Source organism: Apodemus sylvaticus, chromosome 8, assembly GCF_947179515.1.
Source record: "Apodemus sylvaticus chromosome 8, mApoSyl1.1, whole genome shotgun sequence".
Taxonomy (NCBI): domain Eukaryota; kingdom Metazoa; phylum Chordata; class Mammalia; order Rodentia; family Muridae; genus Apodemus; species Apodemus sylvaticus.
This window is the reverse complement of record NC_067479.1, coordinates 33,381,660-33,407,974: the sequence shown is the minus strand read 5'-3', so window position 1 is coordinate 33,407,974 and position 26,315 is coordinate 33,381,660. Positions and strand designations below refer to the sequence as shown.

Below are 26,315 nucleotides of genomic sequence, written 5' to 3'. Positions count from 1 at the left end.
TATCTGTTTTTTTCTTTGACTAATGTATCTTTTATCCCAGTATCACTTCCTGAGATTCTCTCTTCCATTTCTTGTATTCTCTTCCTTACTCTTGCCTCTGAGGTTGTTTTTGAATCTCCAAATTTATCATTTTCATATTTCCCTCAGTATTTTTCTTTTGTAATTATCCAAGTGAAAATTTCATCTATCTAACAGTTTTTTATTAATTTCCTTCCACTGTTTATATTTTCATAAATTACTTGAAGGACTTTATTAATTTCTAAGTTGAGGACTTTTTGATATTTTGTCTTGACATTGTTGGGTGTGTATTCTCTTCCTTCTGATTTTCCTAAATCTGTGTATTTTTAAAATTCTTTCTGTGTTTTCTTAATTCTTTTGCCACCTCTGGTTCTTGGAAGATTGTGATTGCTATGTGTCGCCTTGTAGGCAACTCTTCTGCAAACTCTACTAAGTATAGCCACTAAAGTTTTCAGGGAAAATTAATTTCTAAGATTTGGAAGCAGCACTTTGTAGTGGAAATAGGCTAGAAATGAAGAGCTGAGGGGATCCACTGGAGGGAGGAAAGCAGGGTCTTCCTGTTGGTTCTGCTTGGTTCCCTAGGAATGGTGACTGAGAGTAAGGAGAGGCCATAGCAGATGTTCTCCCATGTAACTGGGAATGAGACAGGGAAATTGAACTAGATGGAATGGAACAAGAGGAAAAGATGTGCAGATACCTACCTGCTTTCTTAGAATGAACAGTCTGTTGTTTTAAGGGAGTGGAATTGGGGGCTGAGACAAAAAAATAAGTTGGAGCAGAGAAGTTAGAAGGGGGAAATATACGTCATCCAATGGACACAGGGGTAAGGGAGAAATGGAGGCCTCAGTTTGTGGACTGTTATAAAGATAGTCGTGCAATATGGAGATTGTACTTGAAGAAATGGAGGGAGGTGTGAAGATCTGCAGTTTATTTTCCTGTTTTCCTGGCTTTATTTGCCTGAGGGTTCTCACAGAATATGTCCCATGGTTTGAGTCTGATACAGCAATGATTGATTGAAAGAAATTTGGAGGGGAAAATGTATGTGATTGCCTAGGGATGAGAGCAAAAAGGAAGGGGAGCCCACAGAAGGTCTACGACATAGCCAAGTATATGATTATAGCACTGAAGTTGAAGATGCAAAGGAAAACGTATTGTCATACCTGCTTCCTGAGTCAGGGTGGCCTTCAGGTTCCCAGAGAGAAAAGCAAATTGCTTACTGAAAGTGATGTATATTTTTAAGAGTTTCTTATGTAGTTCTTATATTATAAATGGGGTGTAGTTTAAAATGGCAGCTGCTTTTACCTTAACCTTCTCTACAGAGAAGATGGCCACAAATCACAATTCCCTGGTACAGGAAGAGGACTAGAAGGTGACATATATGATCACAGTGTGTAAAGGAAACTCAAAATATGTTTTATTTTGAATTTTAAGAAAGAATCGTTTTTCTACAAAGTAATAATCAAAGGTCTTACTATTCACTGGGTGCAGACTCATTTCAAGGGACAGTGTATAGAAAATAAATAGGACCCAAATCCACGGGCATAAATCACATAATAATAATGAATCTGCAAAGAAATAATGTTATCAGATATTTAAAAGTATCAAAGTTTCTCAAAATCAAACATTTAACAAATAAAAAATTTGGAAAATCTGTACTCTTCTAGTAAGAAATGACACATTCCGATAATCTGAAGTATCTAACATTTGAAAATTGACATAAGATATTTTTGTTTATGAAGTTTATGTTTGAGTAACACCAACATACTAACATGCGCGTGCGCACGCACACACACACACACATACTCAGTCACATACACATTATATCTTTTTGATATAATGTCTCAAGTAATTTTATATCTTTGTCTTGGGGCACATATTTCCCATTAACAAATTGGACACACATGCAAACAAATAGAATACTAAAACTGTTTAGAAGAACATTTTAGTTATTCACAAATGATAAAGTCTATTACAGTTTTCCTTTTCTTTGCCTTATACTCTATTTATTGTTATTGGGAATGTGCTATACAGAGAAACTAGGTTGTTAATTAACTAGGATCACATTGTATATATATGGGTGTATATATATATATATATATATATATATATATATATATATATATATATATATATATGGAATGACATGGAAAAAGGTGATGTGTATTTATTCTCTTAATCATTGAGTATATAATATGTATCAATTTGATGATTGACATGATTAAATTCTGAATATTCAGAAATGAAAATAACTTAACTAATATTTGCTAATCTGTGGACTAATAACAATGACTAAAAATAGAAGCTGAAAATATACCATTTAATGTTTAAAAATATATGATAGTGATATCAAGATAACAAAATGTTGCTATTTTTAAATATTTACTTATATATACTTTTAGTGAATTGAATGTGAATGAGAAAGAATTATAACATTTGTGTAGTATAAAATTAGAGATTAATACTGAATGTAAAGTTATGCATGTTTAAACAATGGCTTTTACTATTACTTTGTTATCATACACACACACACACATATGTATATTATTAAAACTTGTGTAAAGAGAAAAATGTGTAAAACATTTAGTATGTAATCACTGTCCCTTTAAGAATGCTGAGCCAGTTTTAAAGAGGTCTCTCTGACAAGAACCAATGAAAGAGATTTCTTTAGGGAGGGAAGATGAACTCTACTGGAAACAAAACAGAACAATGAAGCATTTTTTTATGCTCAGAATTCCTTTCTTCCTTTTTGAGAGTTGCGTTTACCCTCATACAAAGTAGCACACTGCAGCTACATTAAAATTGAGATCACAAAGCATCCTTTTCATCCTTACTGCCGACGCTTCTCACTAATAATAATTAGCCACTCTTGGCTTCCTGCCAGCAATTTAATAAATACTGAAACAGCTTAGCTCCTCAGCTGCATTCCCAGCTACAGCTAAGGGAAGATGGGATGGTGAATGAGATTTGCTGAATAGCGTGAGTGCAGCAAAGCTACTCAGTTGGCTATTAATGAATGGACACTCTGTATGCATATTTTATGTTGTGTGCGTAAAAATGAGTATTAATTCGGTCACATTTACTCTTATGAACTTTAGTTCTGTATCTGACTCACAAAGCTGATAAGGTAGCAACTGTACATTTGGTTATTACACTTTTAAATGAAATTTATTTTCCATATTATCTAGGTGTGCTTTCCTAGTTAATTTAATGATTGTTATTTTGAAGAAAATGATAATTCTTAATATTCAGTGTCTAAACAGGCCAGTAAAATGAATGCTTTTGAAAAACATAGTCATTATTAACATTTTATTGATTAAGTCAATTCCTCAGCTTTGTTTGTGATGTCTACTCAGATGGAATTGAGAGCACTTTGAGAGTGGTATGAAAATTTCCTGGAATCTATCATAGGGACCCTAGTGAGAAACCCTAGCAATGGAGGATACAGAGTCTAAGCAGGCCATCTTCTGTACCTATGTAACACTTCTTGTTGTAGGACTGGATTGTATTTGCATGAGCATTTGACTGAAGGTGACCCATGGAAATTTGAAAAGAACACAGATTGATGGGTGGGGAGAGGGTTTCTTTTTGAAAACTGACATTGGGTCCTTTATTATCAACAACAACATCAACAGAGGACACTGAACATGAGGGAGGTCAAACTGATGCCTACATAGACACTCCACACCTACATTCTCGTTTCTTTGGCACTGGCAGGTATGCTGAAGGCTATGGAAAAAGAAACCTGTACCAACACAACCACAAATCCTTGATCTATAATGTGTCCTGCCTACAAGATGTTTTGGGATAATAGTGGCTAAGAACTTGTGGGACAGTGACCAATCAATGTCTGGTTTAACAATGAGGTCCATGTAACAAGAATCAGCTTATGTTCTATGTGGTGGTTTAAGTAGGAATAGGCCTCATAGGCTTATGTGTTTGAATGCTAGGTCAATAGGCAATGGCAGTGATAGGAAGTATTGCCTTGTTGGAATAGGTGTGGCCTAGTTGGATAAAGTGTGGCACTGGTGGAGCAGGCTTTGTGGTCTCAGAAATTCAAGCCAGATCTAAAGACTCTCAGTCTCCTCCTGTTATCTGTGGATACAGATGTAAAACTCTTAGCTCCTTCTCCAGCATCATGTCTGTCTGTGTGCCAACACGCTTCTCACCAAGATGCTAATGGGCCAAACGTCTAAAACTGTAGGCCGCTCATAAATCAAATGTTTTCTTCATAGGAGTTGCCTTGATCAGGTTATCTCTTCACTGCAATAGAAATACTGAGTGAGACAGAAGTTGGTACCAGGAACTGGGTTATTGCTGTGATAGGCCTGACAATATTTTTGTTTAGTGGAATGTGAACCTTGGTACTTTGGTTTAGGAAGGAAGTGAACAGCTTTAAACATGGTTTAGAGAGCCATACTAGCAGGCTGGTAGAATTCAGTGTTGCTAAGGGTGATTTGAACGGTGTGGTCCTGGATCAGAAGTTACAGAGAAAAATTTTAGTATGTAGAAAAGAGACTTTTCTTATAATATTTTGATGAAGAATATGGCTGATTTTGGCCCTTGTCAGAAAAGTTTACCTCAGGCTAAAGTGAGGAATTTTGGATTAATTCTATTAGAAGAAAAAAAAAACCCTAAACAGTATAGTATACAATCTGTCCTGTATTTATACATATTCACTCTTATGAAAATCTATAATGAAAAAGAACAAGCCTAGCAAGGTAAAATATAGAATGACCTTTTTGAGGAGAAAGGGGACACCAGGAAATGGAATGGAGCTAAGACCTGTGTTAAAGAGATAAAGGTTTAAAAAAAAAAACCTAGATGTTAACTGGAATAATAGTAGTGATAACCTCAGGGCAAGAGTACACTCAGGTAAGCTTCCAGTTTATGAAAATGAATTAAAGAAAAGGGAAAGATACTTGAGGTGAAAAGGAATTAAAAAAAAATTTAGGCACATGTGGTGGTCCACACCTTATTGCCAGCACTTGGAAGACTGAGTCTGGCAGTTCTCTGAATTTGAGTTCTGGTCTCAGAGCAAGTTACAGAATATCCAAGTTTAGACAATGAAGGTAACCATAGATAACAGAAAAACTAAAAGAATGTAATTGAATAAGGAGGCCATGTTACAGTCTTAGCCAGCAGCAAAACTTGGAAGCTTTGTCCATGTGGCTTTAGAATCAAGGATAGAAAAATGAGGTTATGGAATCTCGCTTCATCACTAAGGAAAGGCACTGAGGCCAGGTGTGTGGCAGGGGTGTCCCAGACTGAAGGTCCAGAAAGGCTAGATGAGGTTTGGATTGACATGGAAATCTCAAGATGTTGGAAATGCTGGAGTCCTGAGTTACCTGTGAAGGAGGCTGCTAACAGGGAGTTTTAACAGCCCAAGAGAGGGAAGATTTAGTCGTCATCAAAGTTGAAAGGAGTTGGAGATTTGAAGAGCATTTTGACATCAGACATGGAGAATGCACAGTTTGGAGTTTCCACAGCTCGTTTTAGGCCTTGCTTTGGTCCAATCTTTCTTCACCAGATTCCCTTCTGGAATGGCAATGTATAACCTGCACTGTTATATGTTGTATGTTATCTGCTTTCATTTTGATTTTACAGGGGATTAAAGTTAAAACATTGCATGAATCTCAGATAAGACTTTGAAACTTTGGACTTCTAAGCAAATTTGAAACTGATATAGACAATGGACTTTTGAAGTTGGACTGAATACATTTCCACATTGTGATGTGGTTACAAGTTTACAGGAGCCAGGAGTGGAATGTGGTAGTTTGAGTAGGAATGGCCTCCACAGACTCCTATGTTTGCATGCTTAGCTCATGGCACTATTAGGAGATATGGTCTTGTTGGAGTAGGTGTGGTCTTGTTGGAGAAACCATGTTCACATGGAGGCAGGCATTGGCCTTTCTATGCTTAAGCTATGATGTGTGGCTAATAATCTTCATCTGAAGACATCATGATGCCTGTGGATCAAGATGTAGAATGCTTAGCTCCTTCTCCAGAACTATGACTACCTACATGCTGTTATGTTTCTAGTCATGATAATAAAGAACGAAATCTCAGAAACTGTTAACCGGTCTCAAATTAAACATTTTCCTTTATAAGTATTGTCATAGCCATGGCATTTCTTCCTAACAATAGAAAGCGTGAAATACAATACACTCCTGGTAGACTAGGAAAAGGAGACTGGAAAGCCGATAGAGCTATGGCCAAACACAACTGGCAAAAATCTAAAACAAAATATAAAAACAACACTAAAATAAATAACATTATTCCTAATGATATTCTGCTATGCTCATAGATAAATACCTTGACTCATTGTCATCAGAAAGACTTCCTCTGAAAGCAAATGGTAGTATGGATATAGAGTCTACATTTGAATTTTTCATCAGGAAGCCTCAGGAATGGGAGGATCAGGGCAGACTACAGAAATCAGAGGGGACAGAGAACATGGCCCACTGAATTAACAAAGTAGGGCTCATATGGGGTCTCACAGATTGAATTAACAAGCAATGTTAATTCAAAGGTCTGTATGGGTCCTCTACATATATGTGATTACTAATAGCTTAGTAGTTTTATGGTGAAGAACTCCCAGTTGTGATGAAAAATATGTCTTTGAAGCTCGCCTGGTCTTCGGCCTCTTTTCCTTCTATTGAATCACATTTCCAGCCTTCATATTAGGGCTTTTGCCTATCTTATTGTATCTTGTTTTGCTCTGTTAGGCTGTTGTCTCTTGTAATATTGCTCTTTTGTGAAGGAAAATAGAAGAAGGGTAAACCTGGGGGAGAGGAAAGGTACGGAATGAGAAACTGGGAACAGTGAAGGTAAAATTGTGGTCAGGATGCATTGTATGAGAAAAGAATCTATTTTCAATAAAATAAATGAAAATAAAAATATTCACAGAGCATATAACTTAATGTCTTGATAAGTGTGGATCATATTACACATGTTTAAAGAAATATTGCAGGCACAAAGCAATAGAATTTCTTTTCAAAACTTCAGAAAAGGAAACTTAGATGAGGGTGGAAAGATTGAGCTGATTTCCAAAAAGTAAATAAATGAATAGAGAAATAGACTTTGCAGATTATAATATTTTCCCAAAGTGCCTATATTTGTGTGTGTGTGTATATGTGTATATCTATGCATGTATTCATCCACTCACTCTGTTTTCTGAAACAGAAAGCAAAAATAAAAGTATACTTCAAATCAGTTGAATCGATAGATCTGGTTTAATCTGAGGTTTGGTTATTACGTACCATCCAACTGGTAGTACAGGCTGAAGTGTTTATGTTGTCTCTCTCCCTTATTTCTTATTTATAGATCCTGAATGATCTCTAAGGAAAGAATCAAAATTCTTTATCCAGACTCCCACTCCAACTAGAAACAAATATTATCAACTATTGTATGGTAAACATGAACACATGACATTTATTTGAATGTATCTTATTGATTTCATTGCATAGGATTCTATGTTTACTTTCATTTCTAGAAATAAAATAAAATGCAAATAAAATAAAGCTCTGTCCATCAATTTAGGGGTTTTAGCCCAGTTTCTGATTTAAGTTCCAACTAGGAATCATGGGTTAGAAGAATTACTTTCCTCTATAAAATTCCTTAGAAATTCATTTCACAGACCACCTGAAAAACTAAAATTTTCATTTGAAGTCATACTTTCACTGCATAAATCTTGCAAATCCATAAGACCTCCTTGAATTATAAGTTACACGTGAATTTTATTAAAATATTCTTATTCAAACAGTAGAATGGAGATAAATAAGTAATTTGGATCTTGAACAAGAATAAACACAACACAATCAGTAATTCAGAACATTTATTGCAAGAGCTGAATAATTGTAAATAACGTAGAACTGGCAAAGCAGTAACAAGGATAATTGTTTAGATATTTATTTTGTCAAAGTCATCAAACACCCCTCACAAACCGACAAAAATGACTTCAATAAGCAATGCACCCCTACCCATTATTTTCCATTATACTGTGGAAAAATGTGAACTGCTATTTACAAAGTAACTTTATTTTTGGTAAGAACAAATTAACTATCGGATTAGCGATTTTTTTTAACATTTTTCTTTTTTTTTTAACTTTTAAATTGATGGTGAACCGTGGCGTTAATATAACTTTCACTCCTTTCAATAAAGACATTTTGTTGCATGCTATTTATTTGTTTAAATCATCTGTCATGCCTTAACAAAAAACCTCCTAAGAATGTTCAAATTTGGATTTGTTAGCACGTGCAACTGAGATCTTATTAACATATCTGTCACTCCTTTGGTTTGACCCAAGTGACAAAATGCTGGTACCTGCCAGGCATTGACCAACTATGATAACAAACATTTAAACAGCAATAATTAGAGATTTATCCCTTTATTTTCCCCAACTACCTACCTGGAGAATGTTCTGTTACATCATGAAGGCACAACACATTAAATATTTTGTGGCTATGGTCTAATAACACTTGTGTTACAACAACAGTATTGTATATGAGGATCAACACAAACTCTGTCATTTCAACAAAGTTGGAGACACACATTTGTCCAATTGAAACTATTTTTAAGTAATGATTTTTTTCTTCAATATATGCTGATTTTAATACATTAGTTTTCAAAGAGTAGCAAGTACAGAATATTATATCACATTTCATGGATAATACTTCCCATCACTTTCGCACTTAATGGTACTAATTAAGTATTTTTAATTTTGCCTACTTTGAAAATAAGGATATTAAAAAGAGGTTCTGAATTTCCAAGAGTGTGCAGAAGTATTTGTCTGCTGCTATTGTTGTTTGAAGTTTTCATATTTTCCTTTGTCTTTATATTTTTACAGAGTTCTAACATTCTAAGTTATCATAGAATAAGTAACAATTCAGAACTGTTTTAAAACACAAATGTTTAAGATTCTTTGAACAATGTGTGCCAAGACAGACTACTAACGCAGAAACACCTCACTGAAAGAAACAACTAAAATAAGAAAAAAAGAGGGAAATTGAGAAAAGGAAAGAAGCAACCATCAACACAGAATTATGCTACAACATTTTCAGGTGAGTGCTATAAGTACACAAAAGTTGTTAATAATAGCTTGCTTCTATTTACAAATACTTTAACACTGATTGACTTACAAGTGTCCACTAACGGTGTTAACAGCACAATAGGTTTAATGCTTATCTTTTAAAGTTTTGTTTGAAGTATAATGTCAAGTATAGAGGTCCCAGCATAAACCAAAGACAAAAAGAGCACAAATTTCTAACTGGATATGTTTTGTCAGTCACTCTAATCCATGGAACTTTCTTACTCTCCAAATGCATATTCTATTGTTCATAGCAGCAGTCCAGGGTCAAAAGAAAATGCAGTAATAAAAATAAATTGCACAATGGAGAGATCTCTGGAGAGTTTAATCAATTCTAGTAAAGAACATCATCACATGGCTAGTAGAACTATTTTCTCTCTTATGTTGCAAAGCATTGTATCCTCCATCGTGCTAACACAAAGTTATGAGTATTCCCTACTATAAGGGGCATAGTTGTAGAGATCTATTGAATACATAAAGCTCCAACACACAGTATTAGCATGTCTATTTAGATTAAAGGTATTAAGTCCCATATAGCTTCATCTTAAAGTTGGTGCTCCTTAGGACTCTCAATCGTGCCTCCTGCTTGCTTATAGGACTTCAGATTTGCCAGAGGAATGTCTGCCATGTGGCTGCCAGCGTTGAAATGGCCTTCATTGGAGCCATACTGCTTACGGTCATTGAATTGGTTCCTGTTGGTGTCTTCTTTCCAAGCTCTTGTCAGGGTGTGCCCATTCACGAGCTTGTCTTTCTTGATCCATTCTTTCTGGGGTGCAAAGGTTGACAAAGGAGATTTAGGGTGTTGGTATGGACCCAAGCCAGGAGGCATCCAGCAATTATCAGAGTGACCCAAAACCAGACACTCTTGAGTGCACATCTCTGTAGCTTCAGCTAACCCTCGGGGACCTAGAGGTCCATCTGTAGAAGACAAGAGGCAGAAAAAGGAAGATATTGGTTAAAATTTTCCTTCAAAATATTTTCAGGGTAAAAAACAGAGTGGTGATCTTATCTTTGCCTGAAATAAACCATTCAGAGATACTAGACTACATGTTTTTTTAAGATGAATGCAGAGAACACAGAAGCAAATACATTCATTGTTTCCAATTAAAAAATATGTTTTATATTCTTTTAACCTTCTTCTGTATATCCAAGTGCACAGAATGAAAAAAGACACATATGGGTAAATAGGGAGATCTTATCTTGATTAATTGATGGCATATGAATCATTACATATTTACATATTAAAATTCATGGTGATGTGCTTAAATCTATAAGAAAGTATAAAAAACAGACATTATAAATTAGAATATGTAAATTTTACAATGCACAGAAGCAAATATCAAATATCGTTCTTGAAAAACAGTGCCATAAAAGCAGAATGCTAGAAAGAGTTACATGGATACAGTTTCTTCTACATTGTGACTGACATTTTGTTTATATGACATCAAATGAAAATAAACTTCAAATACTTTTTAATAAAACTAAATGTTTGTTTCCATAGACATTTTGACTAAATATAAGACAGTCATATCTAGGCATTTGTAATCATTCTAAATCATAAGTAAATATAAACATAAAATATAAACATAAATAGAAACATTAAACTGATGACTGAGATTGGCTTTTCATTCCTTATCTAGTTTCTAGATGTATAACATATGTAATCAAAAAATAAAGTATGTGGTAATACTTTAATAACATCCCAGCTATGCTAGCATCCAAATGTTTGAGTCTAGCATTGGCAATATAGTCAGACCCCACATGTAAATAAGTAGGAGAGAGGAAATAAACATAAAAATAAACACAGAACAACAATAAGCATTCAAAAAAGAACTTTGAGGCTAAATTGCTAATTGAATTACATGAATGATAATATTCAAGGGAGAATTTCATCATCTGTTTTTACTTTTTATTAGAAATTGACATAAAGCAAGTACTTTAACCTGTATTTTAAAAGTAATTCTTAATTGTTAAAAAAATTGCATACAGTAATGAAAAACAGTTGTTAAATAGGTAAGGAACAGGAGAGTTTGTGTGTGTGTGTGTTTGTTTGTTTGTGTTTAGCTGGTAAATTTTCATTTTATGATGAAGAGATAAAACATCCTTTGAAAAATAGGAATCAGTTTTAGGAAAGATGTTAAATGGACAGGCAATACTTAGGTATTTAAAAGTTTGAAAATAGAGAGTCAAGTCAGCCTGATGATAACTCTCACAATCACCACACATGACAAGAAACAAGAAACCCAGGAGCTAAAGTTTGGCCTGGGCTATAGGAGAAAAATGCTTTAAAAGGAAAACCAGAAATTAGACAGGAAACAAAAAATAGCATTACTGAAAAGGTATAAAAATTAAAACTTATTTCCCTGATGCCTAGACAGCAATTGACATAACAAGACAGTAATTGTAATTAAATATTTGCTGAATTTATTTTAGCACTGTTACTTTTTTTTAAATGTCCAGCATTTGGACTTCCTTGATGCTCTTCTGATAACTTTCTGCATGTGATAAACTACTTGATGAAATGGTAGAATCTGATGGTAAAGACTAAGTCACTATCTCACAGGACACATGACCAAGCAAGTTGGAGATGGGAAATAGATAGTCATGGCTGATCGCACTATTTCAAGCAAACATCCGTTCCGTCATATTTCTAGATTCAAAAATCTGTTCTGAGAATAACCTCCAAATCTGTTCCCATATAACCTGTGTCCTCATCTCTTCAAATGCAAGCAATTTTATGGCGTTGAAACAGACATTCGTTACTTTATATCTTTCTGAAATCTCCACTGATTATTTACTTCTTTGGATATTTAATTTAAATTTCTCGATGAGCTTTCTCTCTCTCTCTCTCTCTCTCTCTCTCTCTCTCTCTCTCTCTCTCTCTCTCTAATCTAGCCACACTTTCAAAGTTCAAACTAATTTCTCACTTTTATGTAGGCTGTGGTATGCTTAGTGACTCTATATCCACAGTGCTAACACATTTTACTTAAACCAAAGTCTGCTTCTTGCAATAAGATCATGAGACTGCAGCTGCCTTTTGCCTGGCCTGTTTTCATTTAATTACCGGCTCCTTCAAGGGTCATTTCTGTTCTACATTCCCCAAGCAAATTTTCCAGGACCTCAGTGATCCGTCTATAATAGGTACCTTGAAAGTTCCACACATCCTTGTTTTTAGAGACTAGCAAAATTTCAGACCACACTCCTTGCATTTCTCCATTAATGTCTTGGAAATGGGGGAGGTTGTACATATGTGAGCTTGGATTTTTGTTTTGTCCCAACCCACTGAAATATCCAGTGGTGGAAAAAAAAATGTGTCAGTTTGCTTTTCAGCTTCCCTTGCAATGCTAAGCAATTAGCAGTAGTTCATAGTGATGATCTATGAACAATGCTAATTGTTAATTAAAATTTTATGAGGTTGAAAATGTTCTGAGAATTATTAAAGATATCCTTCGCTTAAAGGCAGACCTTAAGTAATTAGGATAAAAGATGCTGATTCCACAAATCTCTCACCAAAAGCTTCCCAACAGCAGTCTTTTGCCTTGGCAATACTCTGTGACAGCTAATAAATGAATTATTTAACTTCTCTTAAATGTATTCACTCCTTCTGGAGATCAATTGAGATAAACTAGTGAATCACAAGTTAGATGTGTAACTTGTCTCCCAGCCAGCACAGCAAACTTTGACCTTTACTTTTACAGTTTCATTAATTGGATACATTTTTCTTTTCTTGAAGTTACCTCAGAAATGTCAATAGAATTAAGTTTTCATTGAACCCTTAAAAGGAAAGCATACAAGTTTATTTTTAAATTTGCCTTATTCAATATACTGTGTCTATAATTATACGTGAGACTTAAGTTTGACACATTGATTCACTTGTACAGAGTACAGTGATTTTTGTGTTACAATCAATGGTTATTATTTTGTAAAAATCTGCTGAACACTAGCTACACACGGCACTGTGTACCTGCAATAGTGCAGTTAAATAGTAAATAGTAAATATCACTACCCTTACAGAGGAGTGTCCATCTACCCTGGATGCAATTGACTTTAGAGCTGTCTGCTGAAAGGTTAGAAAACAATGCCATTGTGACAGAAAAGAGACCAGTTAATGGATTAAGGGATAGGCATCTCTTTACAGAGTACCAGGGTGACTTTTAATGACAGTGTATAATTTCCCTAAGATACTGAAAGTTCTTCTTAAAGTTAATTGATTGATTACAACATTTTGATCTAAAATTTTTGTATGTTGTAAAATTCTTAGTTTTCAAAACAGTGATACTTTTCACTAATGTAAATTGTTCTTCAGTAATTTTATCATGCATGATGCCTTCTAATAAATGAACTTGAAGGACCTGATAAAGATTATGAATTCAATTGTATAACTTTTGTAGTTTCTTAAGTAACTTTTAAGCAAAATATCTATAATGAAGCCAGACACAGAGTGACACTTCGACAGATGTTAGGCAGATTTTTTATTTTTGTTACAGTTCTCATAAAGAGGGATCTAGACAGAGACGCACAAAGACTTATCTGGAATCAGGCGACCAAGGACTAGTGCTCCTGGACTGAGATGTGTGCATAGTTAGATGACTTTAGCTAAGTTGCATTGAAGCCTTCAGTGGTCTGGAACTCACTTCCCAGACAAGGGCAAGGCTGCCTTCAAAAATATAAGGGATTCTTCTCTGTCTGTCTCCTAAGTGCAGCAATTAAAGATGTACACTAACACATCAACTACCAAAAACCAGGCTAACCTAAATTCCTGATGTGATTCCCCTACCCTCTTCCTCTTTAGCATTTGTCTTCTGGTGTGGCCTGCATGACCTGCATGTAATAATTTTGTTTAGGGTTTACTACTCGTAACCCACTGGAGAAAATTTAATTTTTTGTCTTCTGGTTTCTCCCCTTCATCATTCTTCCTATAACAAAATTTCCAGAAAATAAACATTCTGAGCCATTTATTTTAAGTTCATAGACACCGTGTCTGTAGAAGGCAATAGAACAACATCTAGTAGTTTGACTAGCTTATTTCTGCCCTCAGGTTCTTTTTCTTTCCTTATAAAATTTGTTCATAATCTATGTGGAAAAACAAATGATTTGTCTTTTTATGGATTAACTTTAATACATTTTTTATATTTTGTGTAAGTTGGGAGCAAGCTAAAGAAATGTCAGAAGTATAATTCCTTGATAGATTTGATACATCCACTCTTATATTCTTTATTCTTGTATTTTTTGAGTTACTGTGAAAGTCCTCATGGCTAATTTGCTAACAATCTAAACATGGTAAAAATAAACAACTTTCAAAGGAGGAACTGGCATCAGAAATGCGAAGGAACATTGACCCTTGGGCAAACTCCCACTGTAGCATGATTTTCCTCTGTGCCAGAGCAGTACTTACAAAGAATGTCACATGGGGCATACAAGTTATTACTGTGCTCTGATGCAAAGCATACTACAAAAATCTGCACCGTGGTGTCAACACAGCTTAGATTTTATGTGAGAAAGTACAACACGGCACCCAGCTGAACAAATAAAAGCAGGAGATGAGACCAGAAAATATGAGTAATAATTTCCAACCACACCCAGAGATCCAGTTAATAATAGGGAAAGATGTTCTTTAAGATTGTTTGTATTCTCTGGCTGGAAGGGTAAATCAGTTGGTTACATTTTGCTATATGAGTACATATGAGGGCTTGAGTCCAAGGTCCAGTCGCTATGGGTGACAGCTGAATGTGATATTCTATGCTTATGATTCCCATGGTGAGGAGGCAGAAAGAGATGGAAGTTTGGGGAGTTAGAAGGACAGCCTAAAGGGTAAGCTCTAAGGCACACAGAGACTCTGTCTCAGAAATGGTGGACAGGAACCGCCACGTCATTCAAGATTGACCTTTGGCTTCTTTTTTTTAATATATATTACAAATATTTTTTTATTCAATATATTTTTATTTACATTTCAAATGATTTCCCCTTTTCTACACCCCAACTCCCGAAAGTCCCATCAGCTCCCTTCCCTCCCCCTATTTTCCCACCCAACCCTTCCCACTTCCCTGTTCTGGTTTTGCCCTATACTGCTTCACTGAGTCTTTCCAGAACAAGGGGCCACTCCTCCGTTCTTCTTGTACCTCATTAGGTGTGTGGATTATGTTTTTGGTATTCCAGTTTTCGAGGTTAATAACCACTTATTAGTGAGTGCATACCATGATTCATCTTTTGAGTCTGGGTTACCTCACTTAGTATGATGTTCTCCAGCTCCATCCATTTGCCTAAGAATTTCATGAATTCATTGTTTCTAATGGCTGAATAGCACTCCATTGTGTATATATACCACATTTTTTGCATCCACTCTTCTGTTGAGGGATACCTGGGTTCTTTCCAGTTTCTGGCAATTATAAATAGGGCTGCTATGAACATAGTGGAACATGTATCCTTATTACATGCTGGGGAATCCTCTGGGTATTTGCCCAGGAGGGGTATAGCAGGATCTTCTGGTTCCTGAACAGAACACCAATAGCTTATGCTCTAAGATCAAGAGTTGACAAATAGGACCTCATAAAATTACAAAGTTTCTATAAGGCAAAGGACAACATCAAAAGGGCAAATCGACAACCAACAAATTGAGAAAAGATCTTCACCAACCCTACATCAGATAGAGGGCTAATATCCAAGATATATAAAGAACTCAAGAAGTTAGACCCCAGAAAACCAAATAACCCTATTAAAAATGGAATACAGAGTTAAAGAATTTTCACCTGAAGAACTTCAGATGGTGGAGAAGCATCTTAAAAATGTTCAACGTCATTAGTCATTAGGGAAATGCAAATCAAAACAACCCTGAGATTTCACCTTACACCAGTCAGAATGGCTAAGATTAAAAATTCAGAAGACAGCAGGTGTTGGCGAGGATGTGAAGAAAGAGGAACACTCCTCCACTGCTGGTGGGGTTGCAAAGTGGTACAACTACTCTGGAAATCAGTCTGGTGGTTCCTCTGAAAACTGGGCACCTCACTTCCAGAAGACCTTTGGCTTATTTATGCACATGTATGTGCACACACATAAACATAAACATTTACCTTCACAAACACATACACATACAAAATACAACAATGTGTTTGTTCTATAATACCTTCAGTCATTTTTCATGTCATTCTAGCAGAAATGTGGAATTCCAACCTTTGGTGCATCAACTACAGGTAATTTAATAGCAATGAATGAAACTTTACACAAATACTTTTGTGACTTTCTTTTCCATCCTTCTTTCCTTCCTTCCTTCTTTTATTCCTTCTGCCTTTTTCTTCTTTCTTTCCTTTGACATTTTCCTTTCTTTCTTAGCTTCTTTCTTTCTTTCTTAGCTTCTTTCTTAGCTTCTTTCTTTCTTTCTTTCTTTCTTTCTTTCTTTCTTTCTTTCTTTCTTTCTGCCTTCCTTTCTTATAACTTCATTGTCTGGTTCTCAAGCATGGGTTTCACACTGGACATTATGGCACTGTCTGAAGTTTATAAGAGAGTACAACTACAACAGTCAGGTTCTGGAATGTCTTGCAATAAATCGCAGGTCATGCATTAAAGGTCTGATTATCAGCCTATGCTATTGGGATTGTGTCACAACTTTTAGAACTGTGACTTAGTAAAGAGCTGTTAGGCTATTTGGTGTGTAATTGTGCAGAAGAAGATACTACCTCACCTGTTCTTCTCTTACTCGGTACTTTATGGTTTCACTTGGTGCAGTGATCTGAATAGTCTTCTTCACTATACACTCCTACCATGATATACTATGTTGCCATCAGCTCAGAGCAATGTGGCCAAGCAAAACATGAACTAACATCTGTTGGATGAACAGTTATCCCTCCTAAGTCCTTCTTATCGGATACATGTCAGACTGGCAAGAGACTAACACATCAATCTAAGGATCATGCAAAATAGTGGAATGATGTGCTAAGCATAACTGCAAAGCCACCCAGCTGACTGAAATACTTGAGGATGCCTAAGTTTGGTAAGGATGTGGATTACAGATGGTAACAGAAAACTTTATTTTGGAGAAAAGGATTTCCCATTCACTCAGTCTTTCACTAAAGATTTGATTTAATTAATGTTGTCTCCTCAAACCCCAAGCTCCATGGTCACCAGAAACTTATATGAGTTCTAGCAGAAGAATGAGTTAGAGTGGATTTGGAGGAAAGAATTTTAGGTTTCATAGCCCACAGACTCATATCTAAAAATTAAGATGAAAAGTTATTGCCTAAGCCCTTCATATTTATTACTCATTGATGTAACTGTGTTTGTTAGTCATAGAACCTGATAAGCAATCATTTCTCTATTATTCTCATTTTACAGTGAAGAGCACTATACAGGTAAAAATGTTATGATTTTGTTGTTCTACTAAATAATTTTATCCTTTGGGTTGCATTTATGTTTTGGAGTGTGAAGTTATATTTCCTTTGAAAACTGTTATTTCTATATGTAAGTGGACACCCAGTTTATACATTCTTCATTAGAAAATTTTCCTTTTATTTACAAATGAAAAGTCAAAATTTGCAGGAGACAATCAAAATATAATAACTCAATGCCACTCCCAGAATTAGATTCCTACCCAGAGAACATACTGTACATAGAAGACTGTAGAACTTACAGGGAATGGGTCAGTTTCATATACATTGTCTGCCCTTTTCTGAATTGCATGAATAGCAATAACCCTTTTCTTATCCACTGAATGTGAGTTTTCAAAAGGAAATTGTCTCATGTAATTTTATGCATTTCCATTTATTTCCCATTATGATTTTATTTTGTAATCAATTCAATGACATCAGTTTAATGAAACAGACCTTCACTGAGAATGTAAACCAATGTTTACATTTTGACCAAATTTGATTTGTAGCGCCTTGTTTACATTATTGTAGATCACACTTACTTTATTCTGGAGTTTACTATTTATTTTAATGGTATTTGATGACTTTCATTTAAAAAGTCATTCATATACTGATCACTGAATTACTCTCCATTTTCTGTAAACTGAATTGTTTCACAGAAAATATTCGTATTAGGTACATCTTATTTAGACTGAAAGAACTTTTAAAGAGAAAAATCGTAATTATGACACAATGAAGTCACTTGTAAGAGATAACTGAACATGTAAAACTATAACTTGCCTCTTAAGGAAAAGAACAGGTAATGGATTTTAGAGCCAAATAAAAGTAACAGCTTTAAAAAAAGGGTTCAGGTTACTATAACCTAGTGGCAGTTTCACAAACGTTTACAGTTATAGAACAAAAGACCTCAGTCTGTAATAATTCATCTCTCTGCAATAACTACATTTAAATGACCCATCAGTCTTGTGGAATCTTTAAAGTAAGTTTTATTTGTTATTGTGGTTTTAATTTGGGTTTTTTTTTGTTTTTGTTTTTTGTTTTTTTTTTTGTCCAGAAACCAATTCACAGGATTGATTTCTAGGTTAGATCAAACTTAAAAATATAGAATAATTTTCATAATTCTTTTCCTATAAACTGTTGCAATTGCTTGTCTGAATCCAAGCAGTTAGCAGTTCCTTACACAATGTTGAGTAGTAATTTCACTTTGCAAAGTCTCCACTATTCCCTGTACCCAAGTATTTCAGTAAAAGTAGAAACTGGTGAAGTTCACATCCATGTTTATAGTCAGAGATCTATGATGGAATTTTAGCTAAGGTGTGTCTCTGCAGTTTCCTTTTGGTACTAATGTCTGAGTTTAAGCATTCCACATCTCACAGTCTTAGAAAATAAGTAGTCTCATATAACTGTAATGCGCAGACAAATTAGAGAACATCCCTCAGTAAATAATATAAGGTCTCTGACACTGGGATGATAGCTCAGTTAGTAAAACATTTGCTGTGCAGTTTGAAGAATCAAATTTGATTCAAAGAGCCCATGTAGAAGCTAGGTACATTATATGACCATATATAATTCTAGCATCCCTAGATAGTCACAGAGAAATACACAAGAGCCTGTGTGACAGCTAGCCTAGACAGTATGTGCAGCAAGAAAAGTAATTTTCTTTAAGCAATTGTCTTAAAGTGAATGACACAAACCTACATATGAACCTGTTTTTTTGACTTCTACATGTATGTTACATCATGCACATGACTGCATTCACATAGAAATAGGGGCATACACACATAGATAATCAAAGATCTCAAGATATGGTTGAATTTACAAACTTATATAATATCTAAAGATCATTATTTTAAAGGTCAAAATAGAAATAATTAATTAATTAAAAAATAAATTAAACAAACACACAAAAACCTCCAGTGTAGTCTCTGTGATTCATCCCTGTACATGTGCACATATTTATATTTGAATTATTTTGCCACAACTTTTAATGGAAATGTCATTATCAAACTGCTTCTCAAATGTTAATATACTTATGAATCATTTGAGGGAACTTTTTAAAATGCAGATTGTGAGGCAGGAAGTGTGGAGGGTGTCCTGAATCCTCACACTTATGCAAATTCTCCAGAAAAGTTTGCTAGGCTCCTGTTCAGGAACCTCATGTTGTGATGCAAGGGCATGTGTTGATTTCTCTCCTTCGTGCTGCCATTTCTCAATTAAAGTTAAACTTCTCAGACCTTGACATGTCTCCCAAGTCACCGCAGATCTGTTAAACACATACCTTACTTGTTTCCAGAGGAGAAAAAATGGTGACTCAGTAGCTTTGACATAGAGCATAGGATCTCTCAAACTCCAGAGAGTCTCCAACCTTACTGCTTCAGTTTCCTTGTTTCTGTCTAAGCTTCTCCAGAACACTAACTTGTCAGAATGCTTGGTAGGTGTATAAAATTGGCTCTTGTAAATTCTCATTGCAATATGACCTTATGTGTTGATGATACCCCAGTATACATGCACAGTCCTTTGAGGTTTTCCTTGACCTTGCAGAAGACCCATCTTCCAAATGCCTGTATCATTAGATTTCAGAATATCATTTCAAAGGCTAAAAAGTAAATGTCTCCAACTTCCATATTAACTTAGTATTCAAAAAGTTTATCTATAGATCTCTTCTTACTTTCTTTGTTTCTTTGTGTGTTCCTTTAAACATTCTATAGTCCGGGATATCCTAGAAATCTCTACACAATCCAGTTTGGTCATTGTCTCGCGGAGCGCATCCTGCTAAGTACTAGGCTTACAGACATAATCCACCACACACAGCTTCAGTTCATCATTCTGACATAAGAAATATTAATCACACGATTGATGTTTCAGGAAAAGTACATGATTAGAAATGGAGTCATCTTTGACACCTGTTAGGCAGACATCTAACCTTTTGCTCTGGACGGCATTTCCCACTCGACAGTTTATATGATACAACATGCAAACAGCAACTGTGCCAAATCACATAGCAAAGGAGATTTCAGAACTGTAATAAATTTACTAATCCATTGGATTTTAGCCAATAAAAGAGGTTAAGAGAGGCCGTAGTATGGTACTCAATACAAAGTACCCAATGGAAAGTTTCTGAGTTCAGTTTCTAAGACCTAACAGTGTCCTCATTTCTCAGTCTGTGGATTTGTCAGCTCACCTTTCTCCCTTTCTCCCACCAACTAAAGAGGGTCAAAAGATCATTACAACCCAGTGCCTCCAGACCTAGATCCAGCCGCATAGAACCGTCACCATAGCCTTGTGAGACTAAAATACATCAACTCAATCTCAACACCTGTAACTAATGAATTGACAAGATGCAACCTTATTTTTCTAAACCTGTTAAACTGAAAGCCTGAAACCTAGCTCCTGGGCCATATAAACAGCAAACATAGAGTAGATTCTTTACTCAATCCATACCTCCAATTACCTGACAACATTCATTCTAATTAATCCCTCACAAAGACAACAGCGCCAAATCACTACTATTTCTTAACAGGGCTTAAGCTTGTCTTTTAGTTTTTATATATTTTTTTGGTCTGCAAAGTCTAGCCACAGGATCTAGATGTATTTTAGTTTCACTAACTGTTATACCAAATTACTACAAATGTACTGTCTTAGAGCAACAAACATTTATGCTCCAATCAATAATCTGGGATCAAATCCTCCAGTGTCCAATGACAAAGTCCAAGGACAGGTGTCTTCCTGAGTTATTTCTTTCAGCATCTCTACCGTTGCCATGATTTTGTGCTGTGCCTCTTTCCACCTTTACTCAGTGCTCACCATCCCATCTCTACCTCCCTCATCCATCCTTCCTCTGGAAAATCTCAGTGTCCAACACACAAGGCCTACTACTGCTTTATTCATTTATCCAGGACAGCTTCTTTCAGGAGACATTTAATTGCATCATCAATGTCTCCTTTGCCGATGGTAACCCACCAACACATTTGGAGGCCTCATGAGAGGACTGTTGAGAATATGGACAATTTAGAAACATATCTTAACTTAGCACAGTATTTGTGGAGACTATCTGCCACCTTGCTTCTCATAACCACCTGGTAAAGGCCACAAACCTTTCCTTGGCGGAAGTGTATCATCTTGTCTCTACCAAATCTCTTATTTCCTAACCCACTTCCTTTTCTTTTCTTTTCTTTTCTTTTCTTTTCTTAACTTCCATAAAATTTTATTTATTTTTTTCTTTTCTTTGATTGAATTTTTTTTTTCTGTCTCCTGAGATTTTAACTTTAGCCATTCTGACTGGTGTGAGGTGAAATCTCAGGTTTTTTTTTTTTTTTTTAGTAATTGCATTTTTTTATTTCTTTTATTTTTTTACTTACATTGCAAATGATTTCCCCTTTTCTGGGTCCCCACTCCCCGCAAGTTCCATAAGCCCTCTTCCGTCCCCCTATTCTTCCATCCACCCCTTCCCACTTCCCTGTTCTGGAATTCCCCTATACTCTTACACTGAGTTCTTTCTCTTTTTCTTTTTCCTTTTTTAAATTGGATATATTATTTGTTTACATTTCAAATGTTATGCCTTTTTCCAGTTTCCCCTGTGCAAACCCCCTATCCCATCACCTCTTACCCTCCTTCTATGAGCGTGTTCCCCAACCCACTCCCACCATACCTCCTAGCATCCCTCTACACTAGGGCATCGAGCCTCCACAGGACCAAGGGCATCCCTTCCCATTGATGCCAGATCAGGCCCCTTAGCTCCTCAGTCCTTCCCCTAACTCCTCTATTAGGTTCTCTCTGTGCAGTTTAATATTTGGCTGCAAATATTGGCATCTGTATTGGTTAGGATCTGGCAGAGCCTCTCAGGAGACAGCTGTATCAGGCTCTTGTCAGCAAGCACTTCTTGGCATCAACAATAGAGTCTAAGTTTGATGTCTGCATGTGGTATGGATCCCCACATAGGACAGTCTCTGCATCACCCTTTGTCCTTGTATTTCCTTTAGTGAGGAGCAATTCTGCTAACTCATTTTCTCAAATGTCTGCCATACTTTGCCACATTGGCTTGGTTAAATACCCTCACCATAGTGTCCTCTTTGGATTTACTGTTCATTTATGTATAGAATATTCTCAAGGATTTCAAAATAACTCACTTTATTCCTCCTATTTTAGTGTCTCTTAAAAGTTAAATTTTAATAGAGCCATTTGTAGCACACAATGAAAACTACTTCTCTCTACTGAGACATCTTCTAGGTCTACAGTCATCTTCAGGGTATTTTTGCTTCAGTTTATTTGGGGGATGGCACTCATCTCCATCTCACAGAATGGACTTGTTAATGATCTATCTCAAAAGCTAGAAACATTAATATGTGACATAATAATTTAGTATATTATCCACAATTACTAGATATATTTAATAAGTGGAATGGACTAGGTTTCCACACCATCAAGGTAACAAGAAGGCCTCTGTACCAAGCATTATGTGGCAATCTCCATGAAGGAGACAGGTATGAATTTTAATTCACAAAAAGAAATACTGATAATAAGTGCATAGCATAATGATTTGCACAGATAATGGGGATGCTTAATATAACATAACTTGGTCAAAATAGCCACACTCAAATACTTTTGTATTGCACCTAACTTTGGAAAGGAAGCAACTTTGACTGTCCCCAAATAAAATGTAATTACACTGCTTCCTCTACCCCAGTTTCCTACTTAATCGTGCCAGACAGTTCATTATTCCTTTAACAACAGAGCCTTATAAAAGGCTTCAGAAATCTAGAGTCACACAATATGCAAGAAAACCATCCTTTAAAGCCTGAAGATACCAAAGTAATTATTAGCAATTACTCACAGGTCAAGCTGTAGAGAGATGCAGGTCACTGCAGGACTTAGGCTTTTGTACAGGTATGTGCAAAATTGTTCAAGTTAAAGAACTATTTAGGAAAAATAAATAAGTTGATGATCAAAGCAGCTTTATACCCAAGAGATACATTATCTTACACGATAAAGCTTATTTCTTATAAGCATTAAGGAATACTGAGGTTTTAAAATAAGTAATGCTTCATGTAAGAGCACCTATAGATATCATTGTGACCTTTATTGCTTAAACTCAGCTGTACATAAAAATGTGAAAATAAAATATTATATTTGAAAGAGTGTCCTAAGGGAACTGCTGAAAATGCCATTACTCTATTATTGAAAATGACCTACATAAAAGAGTATTATATACAGGATAGCCCTTGGGGAGATGCAGCAGATTACCCTTATAATCTAAACTGAGTATTTATTTCTCAGAAGACCTTGCAAATAAAGAGAAACCAGTTCATTAACACACATCTCTGACATGTTAGTTCATCTATAAAGATATAAATACATTAGAATTTTGTAAAATCTGTAAAACTTGTCAGAGACTTCTACAATAATTTCCTCTCTGCCAATCATTGATTGCTGTATTTTGATGGAAGAGCAGATACAGTTCTTAGTAGGATGATCATTAGTCACAAATAATTCAGTAGATATAATATTGCAATATTTAACAGAGAAGAGTTATTATCCTTTTTTTTCTATAATGCCTATAAGACACTACTTTTTTCTGAGATGAAAATGTTGTTGCAAATTTACTGCGCTTTAACATTTAATCAAAACTGGGCACAGAGAAGAGATTAATGGGTTGTAGAGAGCCCCAGTCCAGTGAACACAACTACATCACAGTTTCTGCATTTATGGATCAGGAAACATTGCTGAAGAGAAAAGTGGAGAACTGTTTGAGTCAAAATCCTGGAAAATCTGTTGTAAACTATCTTTCCTAGAAATGGCTGTTAAGGAAAACTTGAGTAGTGGCAGTATCAGTTGTCATGTGAACTGGTGCAATGGGAGTTCTTGGGTGTCAGCTTGACTATATTTGGAATTAATCATAACTTAAATAAGAAGGGTATACCTGTGATCATTTGAGGTGGAAGACACACCTCTAATGTGGATCACCCCCTCTGGTGGCAGCCTATGGAAAGGACACCACTTTGACTGGCAAGTTCCTTTCTTCACTGGCATTAGAGCCTGCATACATCTTTTTTTTTTTTTTTTTTTTTTAAGACAAATTTAAAGCAAGCTTTAATTACATACTGCACAGGATGATAGACTATGGCCCAGTCCATTCCTTGACTTCCAGAAATGACAACAAGTTATATTTAGGCTATAAAAAGCAAATCCACCATGTAGAGCCTACATCTTAAAATATATACCAAAGACCAGCTGAGACATCTAGCCTCCTGATGTGATTCAACTTTCTGTTGATTAGACAGCTATTGTGTTGTCATATGTGCAGCATATGCTGCAAATATATGTATAGTCATCACTCTTACAACAATATACATGCACACACACACACACACACACACACACACGCATACACACAAATGGGCAAATGGCTATTTGTAGTGTCTATTAGCATACACATGCTGGCTTCCAGGATCATTCATTGTCACAAGCAACTGCTACATATTTTGAAGTCCATATTAGTATCCTAGTTCTACTCACTTCCTCCCCTCCCCTAAATTCAACTTATGAGTTCCTTCCTTCCAACTACTCACTCTCCTTATAACTCTGCTATTTTGACAAGTTCTTGCTTCCTTTCCCTCCCCTCTTCTTTCTCTTCCTTCACACCTCTGTCCCCCAATCTCTTTGCTATGTTCCTGCTTCTTTCATGGACAGGTCCAGACCATTGGCCATGGTCTTTCTACCTCATTTTCTACTGGCCTCAGACTCTTCTTTCTCATACCTACAATAAGCCTGTCACTTTAACAGTACAATGAAGAGTGGTCACACCATCAGTGTGTGTTTGTGTTGTGTTTATGTGTGTATGTGTGTTTGTGTAAATGCATGCATATTACAACAAAAAATGGTTATCAACTTGAGAATAGAGTTATCCTGGGAGAGCTTTTAGAGGGTGTACATGGGTAGAACTGAAGGGAAGAAGGAGAAGGGAAAATGATGTAATTATATTTCTTTAAAAAAATTTAAAATGTATTAAAAATGTAATAATCCATCCAGATGATAATACTTGCATGGAAATATTTAGGGTTAACATATGTTAGTAAGTATAAGAAAACTGGAAAGGGGCTGATAATAATTTCTATATCTAGGAAGAAATTACTCAGTAAGCATTTTTTTTATTCTGAGACATTTGCCTAGTTGCTTCTTTTTAGTTATTTCAATAACTTCAAAGGAGTTATAAATAATCACATTTATTTCATATCTAAATCTGTTCACTCTTTACACTAAATATGTTCTCAGTTTCCAGTATGTATTATTAAAATGACTCATCTCTTGGGCATAATTGCTGGTTGATTACTATGCTAATTTCGCTAATGGTACAATTTTATTGATCAATATATTATAAGTTACTCTTTGGGAAAATATCTACACTTCAGTTGGATCCTTGCAGAAATGCTTGAACATAAACACAAGAACACTTGAGGCAGATGGCAGTTGAATATGAATCTGAACTACAGAAGATTGGAGACATTTGTCAACTGACCATGTAAAAGTATGGCTCCTCACTAGCCATAATTTATACACCTTCCTTGGTCCCTCATAGAAACACTAAAAACAAAAGTACTGACTGATAAGATCTTCCTAAAGGAAGGCCATCAAATAATAAAGGTAAAACAGGAGCAAAAACTCCAGGAATGAGTGATTAAGGAAGGGTGAGAAGCAATTAGACTCTCCAAAGAACTAAACATCCATTCAGAAATCCAGAAAATAAAGACACAAGATAACAAGATAATGTCCAATGTTAAGGGAACCTATTATCTCTCCTACTGCAAGACCTCTCTTATGTCCCTAATCCCACACAGGCATTAAATTGAACTCCAGAGTTC

The 26,315-nt window shown here is 35.6% G+C and overlaps 1 protein-coding gene across 2 annotated transcripts in view; it reads right to left on the bottom strand.

The window, feature by feature from the left end:
• Positions 1–7,849: 7,849 nt before the first annotated feature.
• Positions 7,850–26,315, bottom strand: part of Pcdh9 (protocadherin 9) — an 881,596-nt gene continuing 863,130 nt past the window's right edge. For both annotated transcript variants that reach the window (XM_052190827.1, XM_052190828.1), the window contains exon 5: positions 7,850–10,021. In XM_052190827.1, coding sequence (XP_052046787.1) covers positions 9,648–10,021 — 374 coding nt within the window. In that variant the 3' untranslated portion in view covers positions 7,850–9,647. The remainder of the gene's footprint in view (positions 10,022–26,315) is intronic.